At 43.1% G+C, this 27,911-nt stretch overlaps 3 protein-coding genes across 6 annotated transcripts in view; 2 read left to right on the forward strand and 1 right to left on the reverse strand.

Annotated features, from left to right (window-relative positions):
• ACLY (ATP citrate lyase) overlaps positions 1 to 2,760 on the forward strand; it is a 42,688-nt gene extending 39,928 nt beyond the window's left edge. For all 3 annotated transcript variants that reach the window (XM_065910947.1, XM_065910948.1, XM_065910949.1), the window contains 4 exons: positions 378 to 491; positions 851 to 933; positions 1,195 to 1,271; positions 1,777 to 2,760. In XM_065910947.1, the coding sequence (XP_065767019.1) occupies positions 378 to 491; positions 851 to 933; positions 1,195 to 1,271; positions 1,777 to 1,871 (369 nt within the window). In that variant the 3' untranslated portion in view covers positions 1,872 to 2,760. The remainder of the gene's footprint in view (positions 1 to 377; positions 492 to 850; positions 934 to 1,194; positions 1,272 to 1,776) is intronic.
• Positions 2,761 to 4,186: 1,426 nt separating this feature from the next.
• KLHL11 (kelch like family member 11) lies at positions 4,187 to 14,932 on the forward strand. 2 transcript variants are annotated; one of them, XR_010659688.1, is made up of 3 exons: positions 4,187 to 4,772; positions 9,381 to 12,296; positions 13,026 to 14,932. XR_010659688.1 is itself a non-coding variant. In XM_065910045.1 (2 exons), the coding sequence occupies exons 1-2, from the start codon at positions 4,228 to 4,230 to the stop codon at positions 10,960 to 10,962; spliced, it is 2,127 nt and encodes a 708-aa protein (XP_065766117.1). In that variant the 5' UTR covers positions 4,187 to 4,227; the 3' UTR covers positions 10,963 to 14,932. The 2 variants fall into 2 exon arrangements, 1 of the variants encoding a protein (XP_065766117.1); XM_065910045.1 differs by having other exon boundaries at positions 9,381 to 14,932.
• A 205-nt stretch (positions 14,933 to 15,137) lies between these two features.
• KLHL10 (kelch like family member 10) lies at positions 15,138 to 27,508 on the reverse strand. Its single transcript, XM_065911204.1, has 5 exons — positions 27,315 to 27,508; positions 18,155 to 18,644; positions 16,152 to 16,769; positions 15,723 to 15,872; positions 15,138 to 15,512 (listed from the first exon to the last, which is right to left on the reverse strand). Exons 1-5 carry the CDS (start codon positions 27,506 to 27,508, stop codon positions 15,138 to 15,140), a joined length of 1,827 nt encoding a protein of 608 aa, XP_065767276.1.
• Positions 27,509 to 27,911: the final 403 nt, after the last annotated feature.

The following is a 27,911-nucleotide window of genomic DNA, read 5'->3' on the forward strand; positions in this document are numbered from 1 at the left end:
ACGGGGGATTGAACCTGGGCCCCCGGCAGTGAAAGCGCCCTGCTGCTTGACCCTGTAGGAGCCATGGCTAATTTATCCAACATCTCCCCATCTCAGGTGGTTTTGAGGCTCAAATATGAGAGGACATCAGAAACTTGAAAACTCACAGCAGTGGATATGACACGTACAGCTGTGTCTCCCTGTGACACAAGCAAGAACTTTTTTTTTTTTTTTGTCCTGTGTCTTGTGAGATCTTAGTTCCTCCTCCAGGGATCAAACCCATGCCCCTTGCAGTGGAAGTGCGGTGTCTTAACCGCTGGACAACCAGGGAAGTCCCAGGAACATGTCTTTTAACAGCCATATCAGAGTTGTTCCTCTAACTTTGGATCACTTCCTAGATCAACAACCCAGATATGCGCGTGCAGATCCTCAAAGATTATGTCAGACAGCACTTCCCTGCCACCCCCCTGCTCGACTACGCGCTGGAAGTAGAGAAGATTACCACCTCCAAGGTAAAAAAAAAAAAGTTCCTAATTCCCAAATCAGGATTTTGGGTGAATTTCTTGGAGAAAATGACTGCCAAGTCACAGTTTGATTGTGCAGCTAAAATCGAACCTGATTTTCTGAAAGATTTTTGTTTCTGTTGCTTAACTAAGTTGACACGTATTCAGTGTCAACGAGAGTCCTCTGCTAGACCTTAGAAATCAAAGACAGTCTCTCCTGTTAACTGGGATGTGTTGGTGGGAGGTTTTTAAATAGCGGTCAGGAATTCATAGTAGTAGTTTTAGTAGTCATAGTGGAACATCATGTGGAACAAAAATGAGTAGTAATGAAAAATGCATTGAATTTTTTTTTTTTTTTGCCTTCCCAGAAACCAAACCTTATCCTGAATGTAGACGGTTTAATTGGAGTTGCATTTGTAGACATGCTTAGACACTGCGGGTCCTTCACTCGGTGAGCTTGCAGCTATTTTCTTCCTCGTAACATTTATTGATTTTTCTCGGTGATTCCTCCCAACTCCAAGAGCAATGCACGTTCATTAGAGAGCATTAAGAATTGTCTCTACGCCTACCACCCAGAACACCCTCCCTTTACTAATTAGAGTCCAAAGAGAGCTAGCTTTTCATTCCTGGGCAGAAATTATAGTGTCTGGGGAGGAGGGCAGTCATGTGAGCCATCTGAAAACTACAAGTGAATTAATTGTGTGTGTTACAGTGAGGAAGCTGATGAATATATTGACATTGGAGCCCTCAACGGCATCTTTGTGCTGGGAAGGAGTATGGGCTTCATTGGTAAGTTGGTAGTAAGAGTTCTATTTGGTTTCGGTTTTTTGTTTGTTTGTTTTACCCCATGGTTCAGGTATACCACTTACCTATGTGGCCAGTTTCTTTCTTTTTCTTTTTTTGGCTGTCCTGCACAGCTTGCAAGATCTTAGTTCCTCAAGCTGGGGCAAATCTGGGTCCTAACCACTGGACCACCAGGGAATTCCCCAGGCCAGTTTCTATCAGAGAGATGTCACATTGTCTTGATCACTGATGCTAATTCTTCCTTTTTTTAACTTTCGCTTTATATTTATTCCTTTTTTCTTGGAAATGAGTTTGATTGCTAGCCTAGGAAAACAGAATGAAATCCAACAGTTCCTTTTACCAATGCAAACGTCTACCTGTGGGATGGATCTAGATGTACTTCCCCATTTTTTGTGTGTATTAGTAAGATTTCCCTTCCTTATATTCTCTCCCTCACCAAAATTGAACACTCACCAGCTCTTAACAAAAAGATGTGTCTGCTCTATTTTAGGACACTATCTTGATCAGAAGAGGCTGAAGCAGGGGCTCTACCGTCACCCATGGGATGATATTTCATATGTTCTTCCGGAACACATGAGCATGTAACAGAGCCGGGAACCCTATTACAATAAAGTGATGATGAGAACTCTTCCCCTGGGAAATAGCCACAGACGTCTGGCACTGGAGCTTGCTTAAAGGATGGGCCTGGAGTATAAACAGCCCCCAGTGTACAGACATTGAAGACCAACACCCACAGGCTAACACTATTCAGTCTACACAAAGAAGCTTAATATTTTTTTTTATAAGCATAGAAATAAGAACCCAGCCAATACTTGTGACATTTTTTCTGCTACCTGCTATATTTATTATATGGAAGCATCTAAGCACTGTCAGGATAGCGTGCTTCCTCATTGGAGGGTGTTACAATGTTGCTTTTTTTATTTTTTCCATTAGCTTAAAAAAAAATTGTTTTTCCCTTGAAGGAAGGGAATGACACCTTTAAGACCTCAAGATACTTTCCATTTAAAGGACCCCTACCCCTAATATCTTATTTTTTCCCTTTTCTTCCTCATATAACCTGAAGAGCATTGTGTTAATCTGATTTTTTTTTTTTTTTAGAATCTTTTTTTGTATGTTGTGTGTTAGGAGTTTGTTTGGTATCCCCCCCAGAATGTTCCCTGTTGCAGACCAGTGTCTGCTTGTGTCAGGGGGAATGGGACCCACTGCATCCTTAGCCATTGTTACAGAGTATGGGGAGTGGTAATTTAAAATGTAAACTTGTAACATACATATGTTTAAAATGGAAGTGCAAAGCAAAAAGCTGTGAAATGTCTTGTGTCTTATGTTCTCTGTATTTATGCAACTGACTTTTGTCTGTTATTGACTCTTCAGCCAGTTTGCATCTGTAATCCACAAAGATTCCAGGCAGCTGCCACCTCAGTCTTTCCTCTGTATTACCATAGTTTGGTTTAAATAAACTATATAGTAACAATGACTACCATCTCATGTCATCCATATATTTTCATCTGCATTCCTTTTAAATGTACTTAATAAGTTTTACTACATGCAGTTTTAAAATGTTCATCCATGGACTTCGCTGATGGTACAGTAGATGGGTATCTGCTTGCTAGTGCAGGAGACACAGGTTCAATCCCTGGTCTGGGAAGATTCCACATAGTGAGGAGCAACTAAAGCCCATGTGCTACAACTACTGAACCCACGCTCTAGAGCCTATGAGCCACAACTTCTGAGCCTGAGTGCCTGGAGCCTGTGTTCCACAACAAGAGAAGCCACTACAATGAGAAGCCCATGGCATGGAAGGGAGAGTAGCCCTCCTGCAACTAGGGAAGGCCCAAGTGCAGCAACAAAGATAGCTCGCAATCAAATAAGATCTTAAAAAAAAAAAAAAGTACATCTCTTAAAAAAGAATCAAGGGATTTCCCCTGGCAGTCCGGTGTTTGGGACTGCCCAATCTCACTGCCAGCAGCCCTGGGTTCCATCCCTGGTTGGGGAACTAAGATCCAGCATGCCACGAGGTGCAGACAGATTTTAAAAAGATACTATCTTCAAAATAAACCCCAGTATCTTCTCCCGTGAAACTGTGCCTCCCATTTCTCAGTGAATGGAAACCAAAGGTTTACTTGATACTCAAGCCAACACCTGGAAGGTATCCTTGGCTTCACTTCTCTGGTTGCCAAGTCTTGTAGATTTATCCTTTAAATAACTCTCTGATCTGTCCATATGGGGTCTGCTAACTTAGTGCCCCTAAGTTCTACTTTTGTCTCCTTACAGCCCACTATCCAAGCAGCCCACCAGAGATTTTTAAAGGTGCATCTGATTAAGCCACTCCCTTGCCTGAAGCCTCAAAGTGGCTTTTATTCATCTTTTCAACTAGTATGTATGGAACAGTACTTGTCACCAAGCACTATGTAAAAACAGCTGAAGGTTAAACACCTCATTTAACCCTCACAGCTATCTGCCAAGTTAGACAATATTCCGTTTTTTAAAGAAAAATTAGTTCAAAGACTAAGTTACTTGCTCACCCTCATCCACTTAACTGGGCCTCAGTCTCAAATCTTTTTTCTTTTTCCATTTTTACTCCAAGGCCATTCTAAACCTTTAAATAAAAATCCAACGGTGCCACTCAAGACACTAACGGGTCTAAGGTGGCTTTTGTTTCACAAAACGACCACGAAGAACACGCTGCTCTCTAGGAGGAGGAAAAAGCCATCGTCCCCATGGGCATGTGGATGGGCGGCCTCCGGGGAAGAGTCATAACAGGAGCACAACAGTTGCCCCTTACTGGAGAGGGACGCCGTAGGACAGGCGCGGCGGCGCGTGCGCAGACCCAGCGGCGGCCGGCTCCGCCCCGCGCCCACTATTTATTCCCAGAATCCCTCCGTGTCGCACCACAACGGCAGAACCGTTCGGGGACTGAGGAGTCGGGCGCGGCGGCGTCAAGATGGCGGCTGCGGCTGTGGCGGCGGCGGCAGCGGCGGCCGCGGCTGCATCTCTGCAGGTGCTGGAGATGGAGAGCATGGAGACAGCCGCCGCCGGCTCCGCGGGGCTGGCCGCCGAAGTCAGAGGTAGCGGCACGGTGGACTTCGGGCCTGGGCCTGGTTTGTCTGCAATGGAGGCGAGCGGGGGCGACCCGGGCCCGGAGGCCGAGGATTTCGAGTGCAGCTCTCACTGCTCGGAGCTGTCGTGGAGGCAGAACGAACAGCGGCGCCAGGGCCTCTTCTGCGACATCACCTTGTGCTTCGGCGGTGCGGGAGGCCGAGAGTTCCGGGCCCACCGCTCGGTGCTGGCCGCCGCCACCGAGTACTTCACGCCCCTGCTCTCGGGTCAGTTCTCCGAGTCCCGCTCGGGCCGAGTGGAGATGCGCAAGTGGAGCTCCGAGCCCGGGCCCGAACCCGACACGGTGGAAGCCGTTATCGAATACATGTACACCGGGCGCATCCGCGTCAGCACGGGCAGTGTGCACGAGGTGCTGGAGTTGGCCGACAGGTAGGGGGACGGAGGCGGGATGCGGAGGGCGGGGGTGGAGATGCTCGCCGACCGCGGGCCGCTTCCAGGGAGGGCGCGGGAAAAGGCGGGGAGGGCAGTGCCCTGGGTAGGCTCGAGTGAGCCCTAACGAAGTGCATTCGTTTGATACTTACTGAGCGCCTGCCGTGTGTTGTGGAGCCGCCACTGCGCTGGGCACAGAGGGTGCAGCCGGCCATTCAGGTGAGGGGTCGTGTCTCCAGGTGAAGAGACAAAGGCAATGAAAAAGTGCGGTTTTAATGAGTACAGTGTTGACATTTTAAAAGGATAGTAATTGCGTAAAGACCTTTCTCAGGAGGTGACATTTAAACCGACCTTTAAATGGCAAGGGAATCCTGGCCATACAAAGATGGGGAATGACCATTCCTGGCAGATAGCGCAAAGGCCCCGCATCTCGTTTGGCTTAGTGAAGTAAAAAAAGGAAAATTGCGTGATCTAGGGGGTGAAGGGGAGAAGGGTGTGTGAAAATGAGTTGGAAAAAGGAGTCTGGATTTTACAAGGTGATGTGAAACTGGCTAAAGAAATTATTTGACTGAAATATTTTTAAGATGATTTTGCTACTGTGGAAAATGGGTTTTGGAGGGCCCAGATGGATATTCCAGAAACTATTTAGGAAGCAGGGGAATGCAGTTTGGATATGGGGAGGAGCCTTTTGAGGCAGTATTCTATGTGCATATTTGTTATTTCAACAACTACCTCCTGAGTCAGACACTGGGTTCTGAGCATCTGGGGATTCAGCAGTGAACAAAATAGACAAAAGTCCCTTTCCGCATTGCACTTACATAAGTAGACGGATGGCAAATAAAACAGCATGTTGGATGATTGCTGTAGCTATTTTGAAAAATAAGGATGGCAAGTCTTACAGAAAATGTTGATGTAAAGAAGCTGTTTTTTAAAATTGAATGGATAGAGAAATCCTCCTGAAGAAAAAGACATTTGCAAAGAATCGAAAGAGATGTGATTAAGAGTGTTTCTGGTAGGGGACATCTCTGGTGCAAAGACCCTGAGATGGAACTTCTCTGGAGGCTAGAGAATAGCAAAAGGCCAGTGTGGCTGGATCAGAGGGATGCAGGACAAGAGAAGTAGGAGAGGCCTGAGGGTGGTAATGGGGGTGGATCCAGATCCCACAGGGCTGTGTCAGCCTGTGGAAGGACTTGGGCTCCTACTCTGAGTAACATGGGAAGGTTTAGGGTAGAGTAACGGTGCAGTCTGATTTGGAGAATTCTGCTGTGTTGAGGAAAAGTATGAGGTGGTGGGGAAGGGGCTGCAAGGGCAGAAGCATAGAGACTAGGAGGTTGTTACAGAGGTGGTAGAGGCTTGGACTGAGGAGGGAGAAGTAAACGTGATGAGAAATGCTTTGATTCTAGATGTATTTGAAGGCAGGAGAGAAATTTGCCAGTGGATTTGATGTGAGGGATGAGGGAAAAGACTGCTGGTTTTTTGACCCATTGGAAAGATGGAGTTATTATTGATTAAGATGTGGAAAACTGCAGGAAGGTGTTTGGGAGGAAGATCAGAAGTTTGGAGTTTGGTCCAGGAAATGTCTTCTACTAGATATCTAATAGGACATTGGATGGAAGAGCATTGGGAGCTAGAGATTGGGAGGAAATTAGCATATAGATGGTAATTAAAGCTTTGGGACTGGTTAAAATTACGTAGGAAGAGAGTGTAGGTAGAAAAGAGAAACCAAAGGACTGAGCTCTGGGGTTCTCCAGAATGTTAAAGAGATTCCAGCAGAGCACCTGTTCCCATGGAAGGCTAGAGTGTATCAAGGAGGGAGTGGCCAATCATGTCAGCTCTGTCACTTGTAAGTGATCATTGGATTTGGTGATAATAGAGGTCATTGATGGCACTGACAAGAGTCATTTAAGTCTGACCATTGGGACTTCCCTGGTGGTCCAGTGGCTAAAATGCTGCACTTCCAATGCAGGGGGCCCAGGTTCTATCCCTGGTCTGGGACCCTAGATACCACATGCAACAACTAAAAGATACCTCAAGCAGCCAAATAATACAGTATCTTTAAAAACTAGTACTTAAGAAATAGTCTGTCAAGAGGATCAGAAAAATGATACTCATGAACCTGTGTGAGGAGTCATCCAGGGAGGTCTTTTTCCCTCTGTAAGTTAGGAGATGGGCTTCCCAGGCGGCTCAGTGGTAAAGAATCCGCCTGCCAGTGCAGGAGGTGCAGGGGACTTGGGTTTGATCCCTGGGTCGGGAAGATCTCTGGAGGAGGAAATGGCAACCCACTCCAGTATTCTTGTCTGGAAAGTTCATGGACGGGGCAGCCTGGCAGGCTACAGTCCATGGGGTCGCAAAAGAGTTGGATTCGACTGAATGACTAAGCACACATGCACACAACCTGAGAAATCCTGGAGCGTGTTTGTGTGCTGATGAAAATGAATCTGTGGAAGAGGAGAAATTGATGTTATAAGGACCAGAGTCTTTGAAACCAAGAAGGGGATAGAATCCATATTAAAAGTGGAGAAGTTGGACTGGGAAGGCAGAGTATAGGTTACAGCTGCAGGCAGACAGATTGAATAGTAGGAGGGAATTCTCTGGTGGTCCAGGGATTAGGACTCATTGCTTTCACTGCTGGGACCCAGGTTGAAGCCCTAGTTGAAGAACTAAGATTCTCCAAACCTCTCGATGTGGCTGGGGAAAAAAAAAAGGATTGGATAATGGGAAAAAGAAGTTTTTGCCTGATTGCTTCTGTTTTCTCAAAGCATGATACTGGGTCATCTCTTTGAGGGTGGGGTGGAATGTGGCAGGTGGATGTCTGAAAGGGGTGGTTTTTTGAATGCAGATGGATAGAGAAGGGTCATTGCATTCACTCCAGCTCTGTTTTCTTCTGTCATGTGAGCTTGTGTTCTTTCAGATTTACCCCTCCTTTACTGGAGACTTGGGTGAGGAGAGGAGAGAACACCCCCAGACAATTCACTTAAAACTTTAACTTCTCTCCATATGTCAGTTGCTGAGTAGCCACTTTGTGTTTAACACTATGCCCTGCAACCATCGCAGCCAGTCTTACCCATCAGCTTTGAGGCAGGATTGTTCCTTTACAACCCCTCTCCCCTATATAGTCTGTCTGTTAATCATACTTTCCTTACAGGGCACTTATACTGTAAAGCGATAATAGGAAGTGCCCAGCGTGATCCCTGTCACGTGGCACATGGCTAGTATACCACAGGCAGCGATTGTTTTCATAGAGCAGTGTTTCCAAACACCTGTCCAAGGAAATATGTGTTGGCTTACTTGGAACACCTGCCAAAAATCACAAGTAGAAGGTGGGGAAACCCAAGAAAGAGTGACCCTGGCACCCAGGCATATTTGAGAGCCACTAGAGCTCTTACCACTCTGCCTTGTCTTTGTCTTATGTCTGAGATGGTATGCTCCCTGAAGAGGGTAAAGGGAGCCTGTCTTGAAATTCATCTTCATATCACTAGTCAGTTAGTTATTAGCACAATAATCATAGTAGCAAGTGGTTACTGAAATGAGAGAGGCCTGGAGTGACTGGTGAAGTCATTCTTAAATTGTTTTATGTTCTCCGTTCTGGAGATTTAATCCTTAGTGTGTGTGCTAAATCGCTGCAGTGTGTGTGCTAAATCGCTGCAGTTGTGTCCAACTCTGTGACCCTATGGACTCTTAGCCCTCCAGGCTCCTCCGTCCATGGGATTCTCCAGGCAAGTATACTGGAGTGGGTTGCCATGCCCTTACTCCTTAGCAGTGGTCTCAAATTGGCCACCCTTAGGGCTTAATTCTGCCAGATTAATTTATGTGAGCCAATAACATCTAGTCAGCTACATGCCAAACCACTTTTCTTTTTAATATGGACGGGCCTACACATTTTCTGTTGGTTTATTTCTTCAGATCTTTGAGTTTGCCTTGCCACTCCTGCTTTAATGAGAACCCAGCTCAGGACAAAGCCCCTGAACACCACCCCTGTCCCCTCTCCTCCCCCAGGTTACTCAGGGAGAAAACTCTGGTGAAGAGAAGATTAAAACCTCTGACACAAAGCCTGCACTGCCATTCCCTCTGAAATCTGACCAGACAGCCTCCCAGGGGTCACAGTTTTTATACCATGTAGTTGATGTTTAAGGAAATCTCTTCATTGAGACCCAGCCTCATCTAAGAAGAGACTGGTTGCTGGCCAGGGACTTGGGCAGGATGGCACAGACAAGTTTGGATTGAGGTTTGCCTTTGCCAAGGGTAAATTACAGTGGAAACAAGAGTGTAGGACTGTTGTTCTTTATTAAAGGATATGTTCTGAAATACCTTACATAATCAAAAACTTCATTTTTTAGTGTGTATCACAAAATTTTGTATAATATATAATTATGTATAAACTACCTAATGTAAATAAAATATATAAAGATGATTTTTACATATGCTTTTAAACATACTTTCCCACACAATCCTGTTTAATTTGGGAGGATTTGCTTTTTTTCCCTCAAGTGTCATGAATGAAGTGAGATGAAAGTTACATTTCAGTTTGTATAATTTAGATGTTCTCAAAGAGCATTTTCAAAGTATGCACATTTGAAAATTAACCCTCCCTCTTTTTCTTGGTTTTAGGTTCCTATTAATTCGTTTAAAAGAGTTTTGTGGAGAATTTCTCAAGAAAAAGCTTCATCTCTCTAATTGTGTGGCCATCCATAGCTTAGCTCACATGTATACCCTAAGCCAGCTTGCTCTGAAAGCGGCGGATATGATACGGAGAAACTTCCACAAAGTAATTCAGGATGAGGAATTTTATACTTTACCTTTCCACCTCATCCGAGACTGGCTGTCAGACTTGGAGATCACAGTTGATTCCGAAGAGGTTCTATTCGAAACAGTTTTGAAGTGGGTTCAGAGAAATGCTGAAGAGAGAGAGCGATACTTTGAAGAACTTTTTAAATTGCTCCGATTGTCCCAGATGAAACCTACTTACCTTACTCGTCATGTCAAACCAGAGAGGCTGGTGGCCAATAATGAAGTTTGCGTCAAGTTGGTGGCCGATGCAGTGGAGAGGCATGCTCTGAGAGCTGAGAACATACAGTCTGGCACATTCCAGCATGCTGCTTCTCATGTCTCATTATTACCTCGCTTTGGGCAAAATATGGACGTGATCATGGTTATTGGAGGCGTGTCAGAAGGAGGGGACTATTTAAGTGAATGTGTGGGATATTTTGTCGATGAGGACAGATGGGTAAACCTACCCCATATCCATAATCACCTTGATGGACATGCCGTTGCAGTAACAGAATCCTACGTGTATGTTGCTGGGTCAATGGAACCAGGGTTCGCTAAAACTGTGGAAAGGTATAATCCAAATTTGAATACCTGGGAACACGTTTGTAGTCTGATGACAAGGAAGCATTCTTTTGGGCTAACAGAAGTCAAGGGGAAGCTCTACAGCATTGGAGGACATGGCAACTTCAGTCCCGGTTTTAAAGATGTGACTGTTTATAATCCCGAGCTAGATAAATGGCACAACTTGGAATCAGCGCCAAAGATTCTTCGGGATGTGAAAGCGCTCGCCATTGAAGACCGGTTTGTGTACATTGCTGCCCGCACTCCTGTGGACCGGGACACTGAAGATGGATTAAAGGCTGTCATTACTTGCTATGACACAGAGACTCGACAGTGGCAAGATGTGGAATCTTTGCCGCTTATTGACAATTACTGCTTTTTCCAAATGTCTGTGGTCAACTCAAACTTTTATCAGACAGCCTCATGCTGCCCCAAGAGTTACTCTTTAGAAAATGAAGAAGCGATACGAAAAATTGCCAGCCAGGTTTCTGATGAGATCCTTGAAAGTTTACCCCCGGAAGTCCTAAGCATTGAAGGAGCAGCCATTTGCTACTACAAAGATGACGTTTTCATTATTGGAGGCTGGAAAAACAGTGATGATATTGACAAACAGTATCGGAAAGAAGCCTATCGATACTGTGCAGAGAGAAAGCGGTGGATGCTTCTTCCTCCCATGCCACAACCCCGTTGTCGAGCCACTGCCTGCCACGTGAGAATTCCATACCGGTACTTGCATGGCACTCAGAGATATCCTATGCCTCAAAACTTAATGTGGCAGAAGGACCGGATCAGACAGATGCAAGAAATACATCGACATGCCCTAAACATGCGGCGAGTGCCAAGCTCTCAGATAGAATGCTAGGTTCTTTGATGTGTGCAGCTTAAAACAGACCTTTTCATGAGGCTGAAGTTACCCAGACTGTTACTTGAAAAAGTAGGTCAATAACTTATTTTCTACATGAATGGATTATCACCTCATATAAAGGAAATACAGTTAAAAACTGAAGAATGGGAAAATCAGTTCAGTACGTGGTAATTTTTGTTAGTTTGCAGTCTTTATCTGTCGTTGGTTTGTGTGTATGTTGGCAAAATAAGATCTTATTAAAGATAAATGGAAAAACCAGGTGTAGTTACTTGGTTGTTTTTCTGCCAACAGTTTATAACTTCTTTGTCTTAGGGACTTATGTTTTGAACATGCTTTAAGCACCGATTTTATTTGCACATTTATTTTGATAATCTTTTTCATTTTTTTTCCTGAATGGTTGCTTTTGACAAGATCAGAATACATGCATTGAGCCCTCATCTATAGGAGGAATGTGCAATAGTGAGGTTGAAGTCTGAAGGAAAAAGCACAATGTTTCAGCAAGATGATTTCACAATGTTTGCATTGCTATTTTGTTGTCTTTGTTTATTTTGAAATACTATCTTGTTTATTTCTAGAAGACATGACTGATAAGAAATTTGTGATTGGCATTTATGGAGTATTTTTCATTTCTTTAGCATCTCTGTTGTAAACTTCAGGCCATCACTAAGATAATGGTGGTTAGCAAGAGTACTGATCTTTAGATGATGAATTGATTACAGAGGAAGTTATATCCTTGAAATTTGTTTCTCTAAGCAGAAAAATATTACTAGTCTAGAGTAAGAAATCAAAGGCATTGAAAAATTTTAAAACACTTTTTTCAGGAGTTATTTGAAGATAAGTTACTGAGTGTAAATAATGCCTATGACAATCGACACTCAATGCCTTTAGTTTTAGATTTTGCTCTAATGCATATCATATGGAATCCTCATCATTCCTTTCGAAAAGAAACTTTCAAAATAGGAAGGAAGGAAGTAACAGTTTAGGGAAATGTTGCTAAAGAGAAGCCTTATTATTTCTCAACCTGGATTATTACAATGTTTTATCCATTTGCACTAGACCTTCATTGGAACTTTGCCCAAGCCTAGACTACAACATTTGGCTCTTAAAAATTGATCACTGTGGTTATCTTTTATTTTATTCTAATGCATTCTTCTGATCTTCTTACCTGTGCCCAGGCAGTATGCAGATTATCACGTAGGTTGACCTTTAGCACTCAGTTAACATGAGAAACTCCTGCTCTAGTGGTTTGAAGTGTGGGGTCCAGTATACTTTTCTTGTTTCTTTCAGAATGTTTCTACCTTCTTGGACATTGTGGAATACTATTCTAGAAGGTAAATTCCAAGTGCAGTGATTTCCCCCCCCCTCCCCCGCCCCCCAGTTAGTTCATTATAGTTCTTACCGGTTGGATCAAACATCAAAAGAAGCAGCACAACCAGGAATTTTGGCTCTCAGTGTGCTGCAGGACTATTAGTGCTTAGCCCTTGGACTCTATACTAAGAAATTACCTGAAATTTCTAAATTGGTATCCTTGCCTAAGAACATTTTTGAAAAATGTGTTGGAAATCTACTTTAAATGCATTTAATTTAGCCCAGGGTAGGGATGGGAAACTGCAAGTCTATTTCTATATGAGAATATATTATCCTACCTCATCTCTACCATTTCCTTAATTTCCACTTATTTGTAGCTATTTCAATAAAAGTTATTAGATTCTGAGAATTGCTCATTAGTTGTGAGAGGTCTGTGCAAGACAGAAAAGCTCATTGAATGGCGTTCTCATTTCTATCTGATATACTAGCAAACTTCCTTTTCTGAGTGATGGTGTTGAAATAATTTAGTAGCTCACTAAGGTACCAGTTTCTTTCCAGGGGGGTGTGATGTCAAGTTTTTTAATTGCTTTTTTTTTTTTTGGTCTCAGAGATGTCTTCTGAGATAGTCTTTACCAAGTTACTTGTAGGATTGTCTTTTTCTCACATGATGTAGCAGAAACCATAACTCATAAGATTTAGGTATAATCTGGTTTTGAAAACGTGATTGAAACTATTGTTTTTTAACTCGGCAGGCAGCCTAGGCCATGGCTGGAAAGAGAGGGTAAGTCCTTCCTTGCATGATCATGTGTGCAGGGTTCCTGACCACTGAATTCCTAATTTACATATTTGAATTCACATGTGTGATTTCACATCGATAACTTGTGTTTCTAAAATATCCTAACTAACTTGTTAATAAGGAAAGAAACCAGATTTGCTTAAATCTGTTCAAGGCTGACATTCTGACATTTTAAACTAGAAATAACATCCCTCAGCATTTGGAAAGGTTCTGATTATGATGACCAGCCTGAAATGGCTCTTTGGGAAAGAAATTTCCTTTTTAATGAAAACTAAAGATTGCATTTGACAATTTAAGAAGTTAAAAATACAGCTTTAAAAAGGCAGCTTAACATGTATTTAAGCAAACCTTTTTTGTTGTTGTTGCTTTTGTTTTATAGAGGGAAAAGAGGGGAATTGATTATATCAAAAAGTAAGAACTGTATATAAGTTAAAGTGAGGCTGCTAAGATCTTGGAATGGATATCCTTTGAGTATACCTACCCCACCACAGTTTAAAAAAAAAAAAGCCGGTGTACATATTGAGAATGTCAGTCATGAGCTTAGTGTTTAAGTAATGCCTCTCACTTGCAGTTGTTTGCATGATTAGTCTTGTGTATCTTGATATACAACTTTGCTTTTGCTGTGCCAATTTAAAACAATTTTGCTTAAAAGAAAAAAGAAAGAAAACCTAAAAATGTATGGACATCAGTTTTGTCTTGATTACTGGGTTTTGTATAGTATTTCTGGGACCAAAAACTAAATTGAAATCTTTTTTTATGTAAAACAGAGGTTTGAAGCTGGAAAGATAATGTTTATGGCAGATTTGTGTGCTTTTATATATTAAACTCTTCAGGCTGCCGGTAAGGCAGTTTCTAGAGCACACTTACTTTTTTCCTCTTTTATGTTTCTTGACTAGTGTAGCATGTGGTATGTTTAAATACTTCATTCTCTGCTTCATAATTCTAATATGAACACTATACATAGGTAGACAGGTAAGCTAAATTGTACATTTTAGTTACTTGGCCTAATCAAACATAACCAAAGGGATGGTTTTTGTACTTGCTTCAAACTAAGCTTAAAAAGGGTGTATCAACCACATTTCATGTCTTTTCCAAATATGTAGAATTGTGAAGCCAGTCCTCTGCCTACACTAGAAAAATAGGGTGTTTATAGGTTCTCATTTAACTTTAGACTATTTGGAGAAACAATTCAGTCTCTCCTTTTTCACATTATTAAACATTTTGGCACAGTTTATCACTCCAGCTTATTACTTTCTTGAGAATAGTCCATTTTTGTTTTTGTTATAATGTTTACAGTATAACATGTTTTGGTCATTGGGGACAACAGCTTATAGCCCAGTGATGTAATAGAGTAACAGTAACACAATATAGTAGTCATTTTGCTTCAAGGAATTTAATTAGATAGCCAAATAACTGCTCTTTGTTGATTACCCTTGTTGGGCTTTTGTCTTACTCTATATGGCCATTACTGCGAATGTCTGACCGTGAAGCACATACAAGAGAGCACTTGTTAACTTAATCCTCAGCCTAATGCACTTGCACTCATTGAAAAGCAGTGCTTGCTATGTGGTTGAAGATCTTATGGTCTGTGTGCCGGGGCTCATTGAGTTATATGTAAAATAAATACTTAGTTCAACTTGATACAGTGAGTTTTCTGGGCTAGCAGTATCGAGCCCCTATCTTACCGCAAGTATAATCTTGACTGTCTCCCTTTAATTAAGTCAGAGAGGTAGAATTTAGGACAGTCTGATACATTACCTTGTAAAATAGCTTGTTTTATGTTCCTAAAGCTACCTTGTTCTGTGTTAGAGCTACTAATCGTCTTGATGTAAGTTTTAAATAAATGTATTTCTTTAGAGCTGATTTGCACTGTGATTTCTCCTTTTAATTATGGACTATTGAATATAATTTGCTTCCTTCTTCCCCTCGTACTCCCTTCCGTCATCCAACTCTTGGCTCCCTTAAGTTGAACATTTTCCAGTACTCTTACAAGTTTAAACACTGCATTTATTTAAAAAAAGAATTAATTCTTATTGCTTAGATTCTTTATTAGCTAATGTGAAGAGGCTCACACAGGTAGGGTACTTGTCGAGGCAGAGTACTTTACTTCGTCTCGCAGTGCCAGCCCCGTGAAGTTGTCCCGTCTAGCTGCGTATTCCCCAACGTTGGCCAGCCCTGGTACCACACAGCAGCTCAGAGCACTGCGGTATATGCTCATGTCGTGAGCATCATACCACTCGTCAGTCTTCTCATCATAGCACTCGACATTAAAGGTGGTGGTAAAGCCATTAAAGCCACCCACCACAAACAAGAGGTCATCTACCACCTCGATGCCAAAATTGCTACGAGGATTAAACATAGTGGGGATCGTGCGCCAAGTGTTAGCCACTGGGCTGTAGGCTTCTGCACTCCTAAGTCGATTAGCTCCGTCAAAGCCGCCTACCTGTGGACAGCAGAGGAAACACGACTGGCTGTTAACCATGGCTTCTGTTCACTGAGGATCCCCTCCTTGTAGGGACCTGTGATTTCATACCTCCCTCTTCCACTATCTTCCATGGATTAAAAAGCTTTCAAATGCTTCCCACTGGTAGTGTAAACCTATTTGCTAATAGAAAACCTAGGCTATCAATTTTGTTGTATGAAAGAAACTCACCGCATATACGTGTTCTCCATAAGCAATTACACCTATCCCACTCCTCCTGCTTCTCATGGGTGCTATGACTGTCCACTGATTACTCTCAGCGTTGTACACTTCTGCTGTAAACAGGCATTCGTTTCCATTAAACCCACCACATATGTAGACCTGTGTGAAGAGAGTTCCAAGATGAGTAAAATTGTTACTTCTGGGGAGTAGAAAGAGGGTGTATGTGATGGTGGCTGGGGGCTGAGGGTACTTCAGATGCCAGTCTGCAGTCTGAGTTTTTTCCACACGTGCACACATTGCTTTTTAATAAGTAAAAGATAGTTACAAAGGGCCACTTAGTCATTGGATGAATAGGTTAGTATTGCAAGGTTAATACCGCCACTTCTCTTTTCCAACCACCTCAAAAAGCGTTATTTCCGCCTTCCCCGGGGGTCTCACCTTTCCATAGAGTGTTGTGGCACTTGCATCACTCCTCTGCTCATGCATGGGGGCAATGAGTGTCCACTGGTTGGTCTCTGGCTCATAACGTTCAGCAGTGTTGAGACGCACATAGCCATCAAAGCCTCCCATGGCGTAAATAAAATTGCTGAGGACTGTCACACTGACATAGCAACGCCTGGAGTGCATTGGGGCCACCTGGTGCCAGGTTTTCTTGACTGGGTCAAAACGCTTAACACTATTGAAATAGTCCACACTATCGAACCCCCCAATGATATAAACATAGCCTTTCAAATAGGCTGCCCCATGGTAGGCACGAGGACTCTCTTCCTCACAAGTGACATTCACCCATCTGTCTGCCCGAGCATCATATGCCTCAATGGCATTGGTGGGGCTCCCACCACTCCAGCCACCAATTGCAAATAGGATGGCATAGGGCAGGCGGGGCCTGGTGAGTGGGTTGGTGAAATCAGAATTAGAAGGTCCATTCATATTTAGGTCATACATGGCCTTCAGGGCATTTATGATGACTGGCTTGCATTCCTCACTGTCTTTGACATAGTCATTCATTTTAACATTGTTCATGAAATATTCAGCATGCATTAAGGCCAGGCGAACCTAAGAAGGAAATACAGAAAGTCATTCAGATGAGGTGAGGTGTCTGAAATACCCGTGTCCTTAAGCCCACAACTTCACAGCCTCCACTGAATGCACTAGGGTCATGTTTTATTTTTGTAACTTACATTTGGATGCTGAGAATGATTGAGATAGAAGCCACCTCAAGTGGCACAGGGCTAGTTCATTCCTTGACCCCTGGACAGGACTTTTAGACCAGAAAAAGTTGTGGTCATTGTTGAGTGACTGGATATCTATGTCTCTCTATATAAAGTAACATGAATTAGCACCAGACGGCTACAATTGAGTGCAATGCTCATGATCTGGTTTCTAGTCCAGCTCCTGTTTTGGTTGGGGAAACTCACAGAAGGAAAGAGGTGAAAGGAAGACCTTTTAGAATTCTTTTGAAGACCTGCCTTCTCCTTCCCCCAATATCAGAATTTTGGTCAAAGAGAAAATAACTGGGGCAGAAGGAACTAGCCATGCTAGGGGTGAAGAAAGCTTCAAAATTCCAGAGAATGGCAGGGGGTACCTTCTACATGTGTGCATCTATAAGTGACTGCATGCTAAATCGTTTCAGTTGTGTCCAACTCTTTGTGACCCTATCTGTCCAGAATCCCATGGACTCTGTCCATGGGATTGTCCAGGCAAGTATATTGGAGTGGGTTGCCATGCCCTCATCCAAGAGATCTTCCCGACCCAGGGATCAAACCCAAGTCTCTTACATCTCCTGCATTGGCAGGCAGGTTCTTTACCACTAGTGCCACCTGAGAAGCCCACATATATAAGTATATATATATATATATATATTACATATAAGTAAATATACAAATATAACTCTGGCATCTGTCAAACATCTGAATGTAGTTCTTGGGACAATCCCTCTGGGATTAATGAATCAAAAGTGAGCAATTAAGGGAATTCCCTGGTGGTCCAGTGGTTAGGACTCCAAGTGATCTTCCATGCTAGGGACATGGCTTTGATCCCTGGGCATGGAACTGACTCAGTTGGTAAAGAATCCACCTGCCATGCAGGAGACCCCTGTTTGATTCCTGGGTTCGGAAGATCCGCTGGAGAAGGGACAGGCTACCCACTCCAGTATTCTTGGGCTTCCCTTGTGGCTCAGCTGGTAAAGAATCCACCTGCAATGTGAGAGACCAGGGTTTGATCCCTGGGTTGGGAAGATCCCCTGGAGAAGGGAACAGCTACCCACTCCAGTATTCTGGCCTGGAGAATTCCATGAACTGTATAGTCCATGAGGTCGCAAAGAGTCGGACACAACTGAGTGACTCACTTCACTTGGTGAAACTAAGATCCCACAAGTCACATGGCTCAGCCAGAAAAAAGAGTGAACAATTAAAGTATCCCACAAAAAATAACTAAATGACCTTGGGAAGCAAAACTGAAATATGCTGCTTCCTATTTTGGGGGTCATGAGAAATCCATTTTAAAATGGCCTCAAATACAGCATCTTCTTGTTTGACGTTGAGCTCATCTTTCTCAATGATATCCTTAAGTTCAGTGACTGAGAGCTCTAAAAACTCTGCTGAGACTTTCACCATCTCCTCAAAGTTGTGCAGTATGAACATGTAGGCCTTCTGCCTCAGCTCAGGGCAGTAGTAGTAGTCTGTGAACTTGCAGATGCCGATACAGTTATCCAAACACAGCTCCGACTTGAGGAACTCACAGCAACCCCTGACAATACCCATGATGTTAAATTGGTCTGCAGCAGCCAAGAGTTTCTCCACGTTATCTGGTGTGATGGGGACCGTCCGGGTGTATGCATATTCAATAATCAGCTTCATCATGTCGGGGGAAATGCCAGGGATGTTGTATACCCTCTTTTCAGTGTTGTTCCAGCCACTTGTAAACAAAGCTCTGGAAGAGAGACAAAAAACTAGCAGTCACTGAAATATTTCTCTCCCATCTGCCATGTTTCCCCCGCCCCCCCAACCTTTTCTTGTGGAGAGTTTGAACATTTTCTAAATAGCGCACAGTAAGTATATTGGAAATACATTGGTATGAGGTGAGAGGGAGGAGAGTAGGCTTTACATAGTAGGCAAAAGAACCTTTCCAAGATCTTTGGTCACTTTTATTCCTATTTTCATGATCAGTAGCCCTTTTCCCCATTTTAGGGGTGGAGAAATTGAGATCTACAGCTGGTAGTATGACCCAGCTCTTTTGTCTCAGCCCATTCTCTACCTCAATTAAAGAAATTAAACTTGAGCAAATACACTTTTAAAACAAGTATTATTCATATCCAGAATCTGATCACTTTGCACCACTCCTCTTGATGTCTTCTTAGTCTAAGCCACCACCATCTCTTGCCTCGATTACTGCGAATAAATCCCCTAACTCGACAGTCCTCAACCTTTTTGGCACCATGTACCAGTTTTGTGGAAAACAATTTTTCCATGGACTGGGAGATGGGGATGGTTTCAGGATGATTCTCATAAGGACCCTGCAACCTAGATCCCTCGAATGCACAGTTCACAGTAGGGTTCACGCTCCTGTGAGAATCTAATGCCGCCACTTATCTCACAGGAGGTGGAGCTCGGGCAGTCATGAGAGTGATGGGGATCGGCTGTAAATACAGGTGAAGCTTCACCTGCCTGCCACCCACCTCCTGCTGTGCAGCCTGGTTCCTAATAGGCCGGTATCAGTCCATGACCTGGAGGTTGGGGACCCCTGCCCTAACTGACCTCTCTGCATCTGCCCCCGACATCTCCAGAGTTTACAGTCTTATCCCAGCCCCCAAAGTGATCCTTATGAGTTTATGCTCCTCTTCCAGTCAGAAACTTCCACTGGCTTCCCTTGTTATTTACAGAGTAAAATACGAAATCCTTACCAGGGACTACAAAAGACCCCTGAGATCTGGACCATGAATACCTCTCTAATCATATTTCCTCTCGCCTTCCTTCTCACCTTATTCCAGCCCTGCTGGCCTTGCTTTCCTTGAATACACCAGAGATGCTTCCATCTTGGGCCCTTTGCACTTTGCTTTCTACTCGGCCTGGAAGGCTCCCCCCCGAGATTTCCGTATTTTCCAAGACCTCACCCCCTGGAAGTCTTTCCTCAAATGTCACTTTGTCAGCAAAGTGGTAATCCTATTTAAAATGACTACCAACCACTCTCTACCTTCTTTTTCCCTAGCAATTATGATCTGATATATATTTTATTAAATGCCTATTCCCCCTATTCGAAGGTAAACTTAATAAGAACTGGAATATTTTTGTGTTGTTTTGTTTCCAGTACCTGTGACAAAATAGGCACTCAATAAGAAATTAATGAATGAATAAATGACCACTATTCCACACTTATTTATTGGGTACCTTCTAAATAGCTAGGTACTTTTCTAGGTGTTGCAGAAGGCCCTGCTCTAATATATTTTTGCATCCTTTTTCTAGGAAGTTTAAGGAAATACAGGCTCAGAGATCAAATTCTCTGTCAAAGAAGTCTGCAAACCTATAGCATCTGGGCCAAATTCAACCCATCTCCTCTATTTTTGTCCTGCCCAAGAGTTAAGAATTTTTTTACATTTTTAAATTGGGAAAAATATTGTGACACCTGGAAATTATAATAAATTCAATTTTCATAATCAAATAATTTTATTGGAACATAGTCATGTCCTTTCAGTTAGAATTGTCCATGGCTATTTTCCATTTCTTCTTGATCTCTTCTGCTTCTACTAGGTCTCTACTGTCTCTATCCTTTATTGTGCCCATCTTTGGGTGAAATGTTCCCTTGGTATTTCCAATTTTCCTAAAGAGATCTCTAGTCTTTCCCCTTCTGTTGTTTTTCTCTGTATCTTTGCATTGTTCATTGAAGAAGGCCTTCTTGTCTCTCCTTGCTATTCTGAAACTCTGTGGTTAGTTGGGTGTACCTTTCTCTTCCTCTCTCGCTTTTTCTCTTCTCTTCTTTCTGCAGCTCTTTGTGAAGCCTCCTCAGGTAAACACTTTGCCTTCTTGCTTTTCTTTGGGATGACTTTGTTTGCTGCTTCCTGTACAGTATTACAGACCTCTGTCCATACTTCTTCAGGCACACTGTTTACTAGATCTAATCCCTTGAATCTATTCATCATCTCCAATGCATATTCACAGGGGATTTGATTCAAGTTGTACCTGGCTGGCCTAGTGGTTTTCCCCACTTTCTTTAGTTTAAGCCTGAATTTTGTTAAGAGAAGCTGATGGTCTGAGTGACAGTCATTTCCTAGTCTTGTTTTTGCTGACTGTATACAGCTTCTCCGTCTTTGACTACAAAGAATGTAATCAATTTGATTTCAATATTGACCATTTGGTGATGTCCATGTGTAAAGTTGTCTCTTGTGTTGTTGAAAAAGGGTGTTTTCTATGACCAGTGCATTCTCTTGGCAGAATTCTGTTAACTTTTGCCCTGCTTCATTTTGTAATCCAAGGTCAAACTTGCCTGTTACTTGCCTGTTAGGTTTTCTTGAATTCCTACTTTTGCATTCCAATCCCCAGTGATGAATAGAACATCTTTTTTTGGTGTTAGTTCTAGGAGGTCTTCTACATCTTCACAGAAGTGATCAACTTCAGCTTCTTTGGCATCAGTGGTTGGGGCATAGACTTGAATTACTGTGATGTTGAATGGTTTGCCTTGAAAACGAACCAAGATCATTCTGTCATTTTTGATGTAACATCCAAGTACTGCATTTCACACTCTTTTGTTGACTATGAGGGCTACTCCATTTATTCTGTCGGATTCTTGCCTGCAGTACTAGATATAATGGTCAACTAAATTAAATGACTGCTGATGGAAGTAAAGTCTGATGCTGTAAAGAACAATATCGCATAGGAACCTGGAATGTTAGGCCCATGAATCAAGATAAGTTAGAATTGGTCAAATAGGAGATGGCAAGAGTGAACATTGACATTTTAGGAATCAGGAAACTAAAATGAACTGGAATGGGCGAATTTAGATGACCATTATATCTACTATTGTGGGCAAAAATCCCTTAGGAGAAATAGAGTAGCCCTCATAGCCCACAAAAGAGTCTGAAATGCAGTACTTGGGTGCAGTCTCAAAAATTACAGAATGATCTCTGTTCGTTTTCAAGGCAAACCATTCAATATCACAGTAATCCAAGTCTATGCCCCAAACACTAATGCTGAAGAAGGTGAAGTTGAATGGTTCTATGAAGACCTATAAGACCTAGAACTAATGCCAAGAAAAGATGTCCTTTTCATCACAGGGGACTGGAATGCAAAAGTAGCAAGTCAAGAGATACCTGGAGTAACAGGCAAATTTGGCCTTGGAGTACAGAATGAAGCAGGGCAAATGGTAACAGAGTTTTGCCAAGAGAATGCACTGGTCATTGCAAATGGCCTCTTCAAACAATACAAGAGAAGGCTCTACACATGAACATCACTAGTTCGTCACTACCGAAATCAGGCTGATTATATTCTTTGCAGCCAAAAATGGAGAAGCTCTATACAATCAGCAAAAACAAGACTGGGAGCTGACTGTGGCTCAGGTCATCAACACCTTATTGCAAAATTCAGACTTAAATTGAAGAAAGTAGGGAAAACCACTAAGTCATTCAGGTGTGACCTAAATCAAATCCCTTATGATTATACAGTGGAAGTAACAAGTAGATTCAAGGGATTAGATCTGATAGAGCGCCTGAAGAACTATGGACGGAAGTTGGTGACATTGTACAGGGGACAGTGATCAAGACCGTCTCCAAGAAAAATAGATGCAAAAACGCAAAGTGGTTGTCTGAGGAGGGCTTACAAATAGATTAAACGAGAAGTGAAAAGCAAAGGAGAAAAGGAAATATATACCCATCTGAATGCAGAGTTCCAAAGAATAACACGGAGAGATAAGAGAACCTTCCTCAGTGATCAATGTGAAGAAACAGAGGAAAACAGAATGGGAAAGGCTAGCGATCTCTTCAAGAAAATTAGAGATACCAAGGGAACATTTCATGCAAAGGTGATCACAATAAAGGACAGAAATGGTATGGACCTCACAGTAGAAGTTATTAAGAAAAGGTGGCAAGTATACACAGAAGAACTATACAAAAAAGATGTTAATGACCCAGATAACCACGATGGTGTGATCACTCACCTAGAGCCAGACATCCTGGAATGTGAAATCAAGTCGGCCTTAGGAAGCATCACTATGAACAAAGCTAGTGGAGGTGATGGAATTCCAGTTGAGCTATTTCAAATCCTAAAAGTACAGCACGGTGAAAGTGCTGTACTCAATATGCCAGCAAATTTGGAAAACTCAGCAGTGGCCACAGGACTGGAAAAGGTCACTTTTCATTCCAATCCCAAAGAAAGGCAATGCCAAAGAATGTTCAAACTACCGTGCAATTGCAGTCATCTCACAGGCTAGCAAAGTAATGCTCAAAATTCTCCAAGCCAGGCTTCAACAGTATGTGAACTGAGAACTTCCAGATGTTCAACCTGGATTTAGAAAAGGCAGAGGAATCAGAGATCAAATTGCCAATATGTTGGATCATCGAAAAAGCCAGAGAGTTCCAGAAAAGCATCTACTTCTGCTTTATTGACTATGCCAAAGCCTTTGACTGTGTGGATCACAATAAACTGTGGAAAATTCTGAAAGAGATGGGAATACAAGACCAACCTTACCTGCCTCCTGAGAAATCTGTATGTAGGTCAAGAAGCAACAGTTAGAACTGGACATGGAACAATGGACTGGTTCCATATTGGGAAAGGAGTACGTCAAGGATGCCCTGCTTATTTAACGTATATGCAGAGTACATCATGTGAAATGCCGGGCTGGATGAAGCACAAGCTGGCATCAAGATTGCCAGGAGAAATATCAATAACCTCAGATATGTGGATGACACCACCCTTATAGCAGAAAGCAAAGAAGAACTAAAGAGCCTCTTGATGAAGGTGAAAGAGGAGAGTGAAAAACCTGGCTTAAAACTCAATGTTCAAAAAACTAAGATCATAGCATCTGGTCCCATCACTTCATGGCAAATAGATGGGGAAACAATGGAAACAGTGACAGACTTTATTTTCTTGGGCTCCAAAATCACTGCAGACAGTGACTGCAGCCATGAAATTAAAAGACGTTGGCTCCTTGGAAGGAAAGCTATGACCACCTAGACAGCATATTGAAAAGCAGAGACATTACTTTGCCAACAAAGTTCCATCTACTCAAAGCTATGGTTTTTCCAGTAGTCATGTATGGATGTGAGAGTTGGACTATAAAGAAAGCTGAGTGCCAAAGAATTGATGCTTTTGAACTGTGGCATTGGAGAAGACTCTTGAGAGTGTGTTGGTCAGCAAGGAAATCAAACCAGTCAATCCTAAAAGAAGTCCTGAATATTCACTGGAAGGACTGATGCTGAAGCTGAAACTCCAATACTTTCGCCACCTGTTGCAAAGAACTGATTCATTGGAAAAGACCCTGATGCTGGGAAAGACTGAAGGCAGGAGGAGAAGGGGACGACAGAGGATGAAATGGTTGGATGGCATCACCAACTTGATGGACATGAGTTTGAACAAGCTCTGGGAGCTAGTGATAGACAGGGAAGCCTGGCGTGCTAAAGTCCATGGAGTCACAAAGAGTTGGACGTGACTGAGTGACTGAATGGAACTGAAATTAAATTCGCCCATTTCTGTATATTTTAGTCCACTGATTCCTAAAATATCGATGTTTATTCTTACCATCTCTTGTTTGACCATGTCCAATCTACCTTGATTTATGGACCTAACATTCCAGGTTCCTATGCAATATTGTTCTTTGCAGCATCGGGTTTTACTTTCATCACCAAACACATCCATAACTGAGTGTCATTTCCACTTTGGCCCAGCTGGTTCATTCTTTCTGGGGCTATTACTAGTTGTCCTTCACTCTTCCCAGTAGCATATTGGACACCTTCCGACCTGGGGGACTCATCTTTTGGTGTTGTATCTTTTTGTCCTTTTATACATTTCACGGGGTTCTCATGGCAAGTATACTGGGGTGGTTTGCCAGTCCCTCGTTTAGTCAGAACCCTCCACTGTGACCCTACACATCTCGGGCGGCCCTACACGGCATGGCTCATAGCTTCACTGAGTTACGCGAGTCCCCAAAAAGGCATCCAGAGTCAGACATTCTGGAGGGTGAAGTCAAGTGGACCTTAGAAAGCACTGCTGTCAGTAAAGCTAGTGGGATTTCCCTGGTGGTCCAGAGGTTAAGAATCTGCTTGCCAGTGCAGGGGACACAGGTTCAGTCACTGGTCCAGGAAGATTCCACATATTGCAGAGTAATTAAGCCTGTGTGCCATAGCTATGGAGCCTGAGCTCTGCAATGAGAAGCTTGTGAACTGCAACTAGAGTGTAGCCCCTACTCTCCACAACTAGAGATAGCCTGCATGCCGCAATGAAAACCCAGCAAAGTCAAAAATAAAAATATAAATTATTAAAAATAAATAAAGTTAGTCAATGTGATGGAATTCCAGTAGATCTATTTAAAATCCTAAAAGATGATGCTATGTAAGTTCTGTACTCAATTTGCCAGCAAATCTGGAAAACCCACTAATGGCCGCAGCACTGGAAAATGACAATCCTCATCCCAATTCCCAAGAAGGGCAGTACTAAAGAATGTTCAAACCACCAGACAATTGTACTCATCTCTCGTGCCAGTAAGATTATGCTCAAAATCCTGCATGCTAGACTTCAGCATTACAGGAACCAAGAACTTTCAGATGTCCAAGTTGGGTTTAGAAAAGGCAGAGGAACCAGAAATCAAATTGCCAACATTCATTGGATCACAGAGAAAGCAAGGGAATTCCAGAAAAACATCTACCTCTGTTTCATTGGCCACACTAAAGCCTTTAACTGTGTGGATCATAACAAACTGTGGATAACTCTCAAAGAGATGGGGATACCAGACCATCTTACCTGTCCCCTGAGAAACCTGTATGTGGGTCAAGAGGCAACAGTTAGAACCCTGTTTGGTTCCAGGATTGAGGAAAGAGTATGATAAAGCTGTTTGCTGTCACCCTGTTAATTTAACTTACATGCTGAGCACATCTTGCAAAATGTCAGGCTGGATGAGTTACAAGCTAGAATCAAGATTGGCAGGAGAAGCATCAACAACCCCAGATATGTGGATGATAACACTCTAATGCCAGAAAGTGAAGAGGAACTAAAGAACCTCTTGATGGGGATAAAGGGGGAGAGTAAAAAAAAGCCGGCTTAAAACTAAATATTAAAAAACATAAGATTATGGCATCCAGCCCCATCACTTCATGGCAAATAGAAGGGGAAAATATGGAAGCAGTGACAGATTTCCTCTTCTTGGGCTCTAAAATCACTGTGGATGGTGACTGCAGTCACGAAATTAGAAGACAATTGCTTTTTGGCAGGAAAGCTGTGACAAATTTAGTGTGTTGAAAAGCAAAGACATTGCTTTGCCAATAAAGGTCTGTATAGTCACGGCTATGGTCTTTCCAGTAATCATGTATGGTTGTGAGAGCTGGACCATAAAGAAGGCAGAGCGCCGAAGAATTGTCTTTGAACTGTAGTGCTGGAGAAGACTCTTGAGAGCCCCTTGGACAGCAAGTCAATCTTAAAGGAAATCAACCCTGAATACTCATTGGAAGGACTGATGCTGAAACTGAAGCTCCAATATTTTGGTCACCTGATGCAAACAGCCGACTCATTGGAAAAGACCCTGATGCTGGGAAAGATTGAGGGCAGAAGGAAAAGAGGGCATCAGAGGATGAGATGGCTGTATGACATCACCGATACAATACACATGAACTTGGGCATACTCTGGGAGATGGTGAGGGACAGGGAGGCCTGGCGTGCTGCAGTCCATGGCGTCATGAAGAGTCAGACACAACTGGGCAACTGAACAACAGCAAAACATGGCTGCTTTCACACTGAAAGCAGAGTGGAGTAGTTGTGACAAAGACTGTGTGGCCTGCAAAAACCCACTTAAAATATGTGCTATACGACCTTTTTGCATACCCTGCTCTAGGTTTACATGAATGAGAATTTTTAGCAACAGGTGGGACACACTTACCATATCTTCATTGGAACTGAGTACCCAAATATTTTCAGCTCATAAGCAAGATAGCTCTTTACCTTCCTGATTACAACACTTTCGGCTCAAACTTCCTTTTTCTTCTGATAAATATTTCCTGGGTTCTTTCCCTTCATCCCTCTTCCCACCCTCTCTATCCTTGTTAATTTATTACCCTGCCTGAAACAGTCTCAGATAGGGGCTGAAGGGGTAGCTGAAGTGGCACTGCAACCTAGGTTTAAGTAGGAAATCCAGTACAGGTGTCCAACTGTCCCAAAGGTTGGTGCGGGTGCAAATCAAAGAAAAAAAGCACCTGACCCATCAACAGCTGGTTGAAATTCAGTTGAAAACCAGAGAGGCTCTGGCCCTGATTGGACCTCTTCAGAAAACAAAGGAGCCAGTCTACAGGAGCCCAGGGCTTTGATAGGGTCCCTAAAGGTAAGATTGAGGGGTGGGAAACATGAAATGAACCAAAATGTCTCAGAATGAGCCCAGTTCCCCCTTTGGCTTAGTTCAGCAACCCTGTTATACCTAAAGTAGGAACTGCAGCTACAGAGGATGTTCTTGTGGGCATTGAACTCAAAGCCATTGACCTTGATGACCACGTCGCAGAGCTTGCCCTCTAGCCTAAGCTCGTTGAAGATCTCACAGGTCATCGCACTCATCTTCCTCTCCATGTGAGGCTGGTGGAACCGTGTGGAGGCCGCCGCGCTCTCCATCTCCATGGCACCCTGGGATCAGCGGAGAGAGGCTGCTCTCCTAGGGTGTCGGGGAGGGTTGTGGGGGGGGCCCTTTAGCCAGCTGTCGCTCCTTTTCCCTACTACATCTTTCATATAGGGCCCATCAGGCAGCCCAAGTTCCAGAATCCTGGGGCCGCAGTGAGGTCACTCTCAGGATTGTGTCCTCAGGTTCTGGAACTCTCTCCTGTCCCTGTCCTTCTTCCTTCTCCCATCCCCCAAGGCACCACTCAGGTTGAAGACCACCCCACACCTTCCGCAACCAGAAGAACAGGACCCGGTGACCACCACAACCACCACATCAGAGTTCTGTTTCACTTTAACCCCTGTGGCCCCCTTCAGGTGTTCAGTTGGGCATCTCTGTAGCATCCATCTACCTTCTTCTACAGCC

The sequence above is a fragment of the Muntiacus reevesi genome, chromosome 18 (genome assembly GCF_963930625.1).
Source record: "Muntiacus reevesi chromosome 18, mMunRee1.1, whole genome shotgun sequence".
In the NCBI taxonomy this organism is placed as follows: domain Eukaryota; kingdom Metazoa; phylum Chordata; class Mammalia; order Artiodactyla; family Cervidae; genus Muntiacus; species Muntiacus reevesi.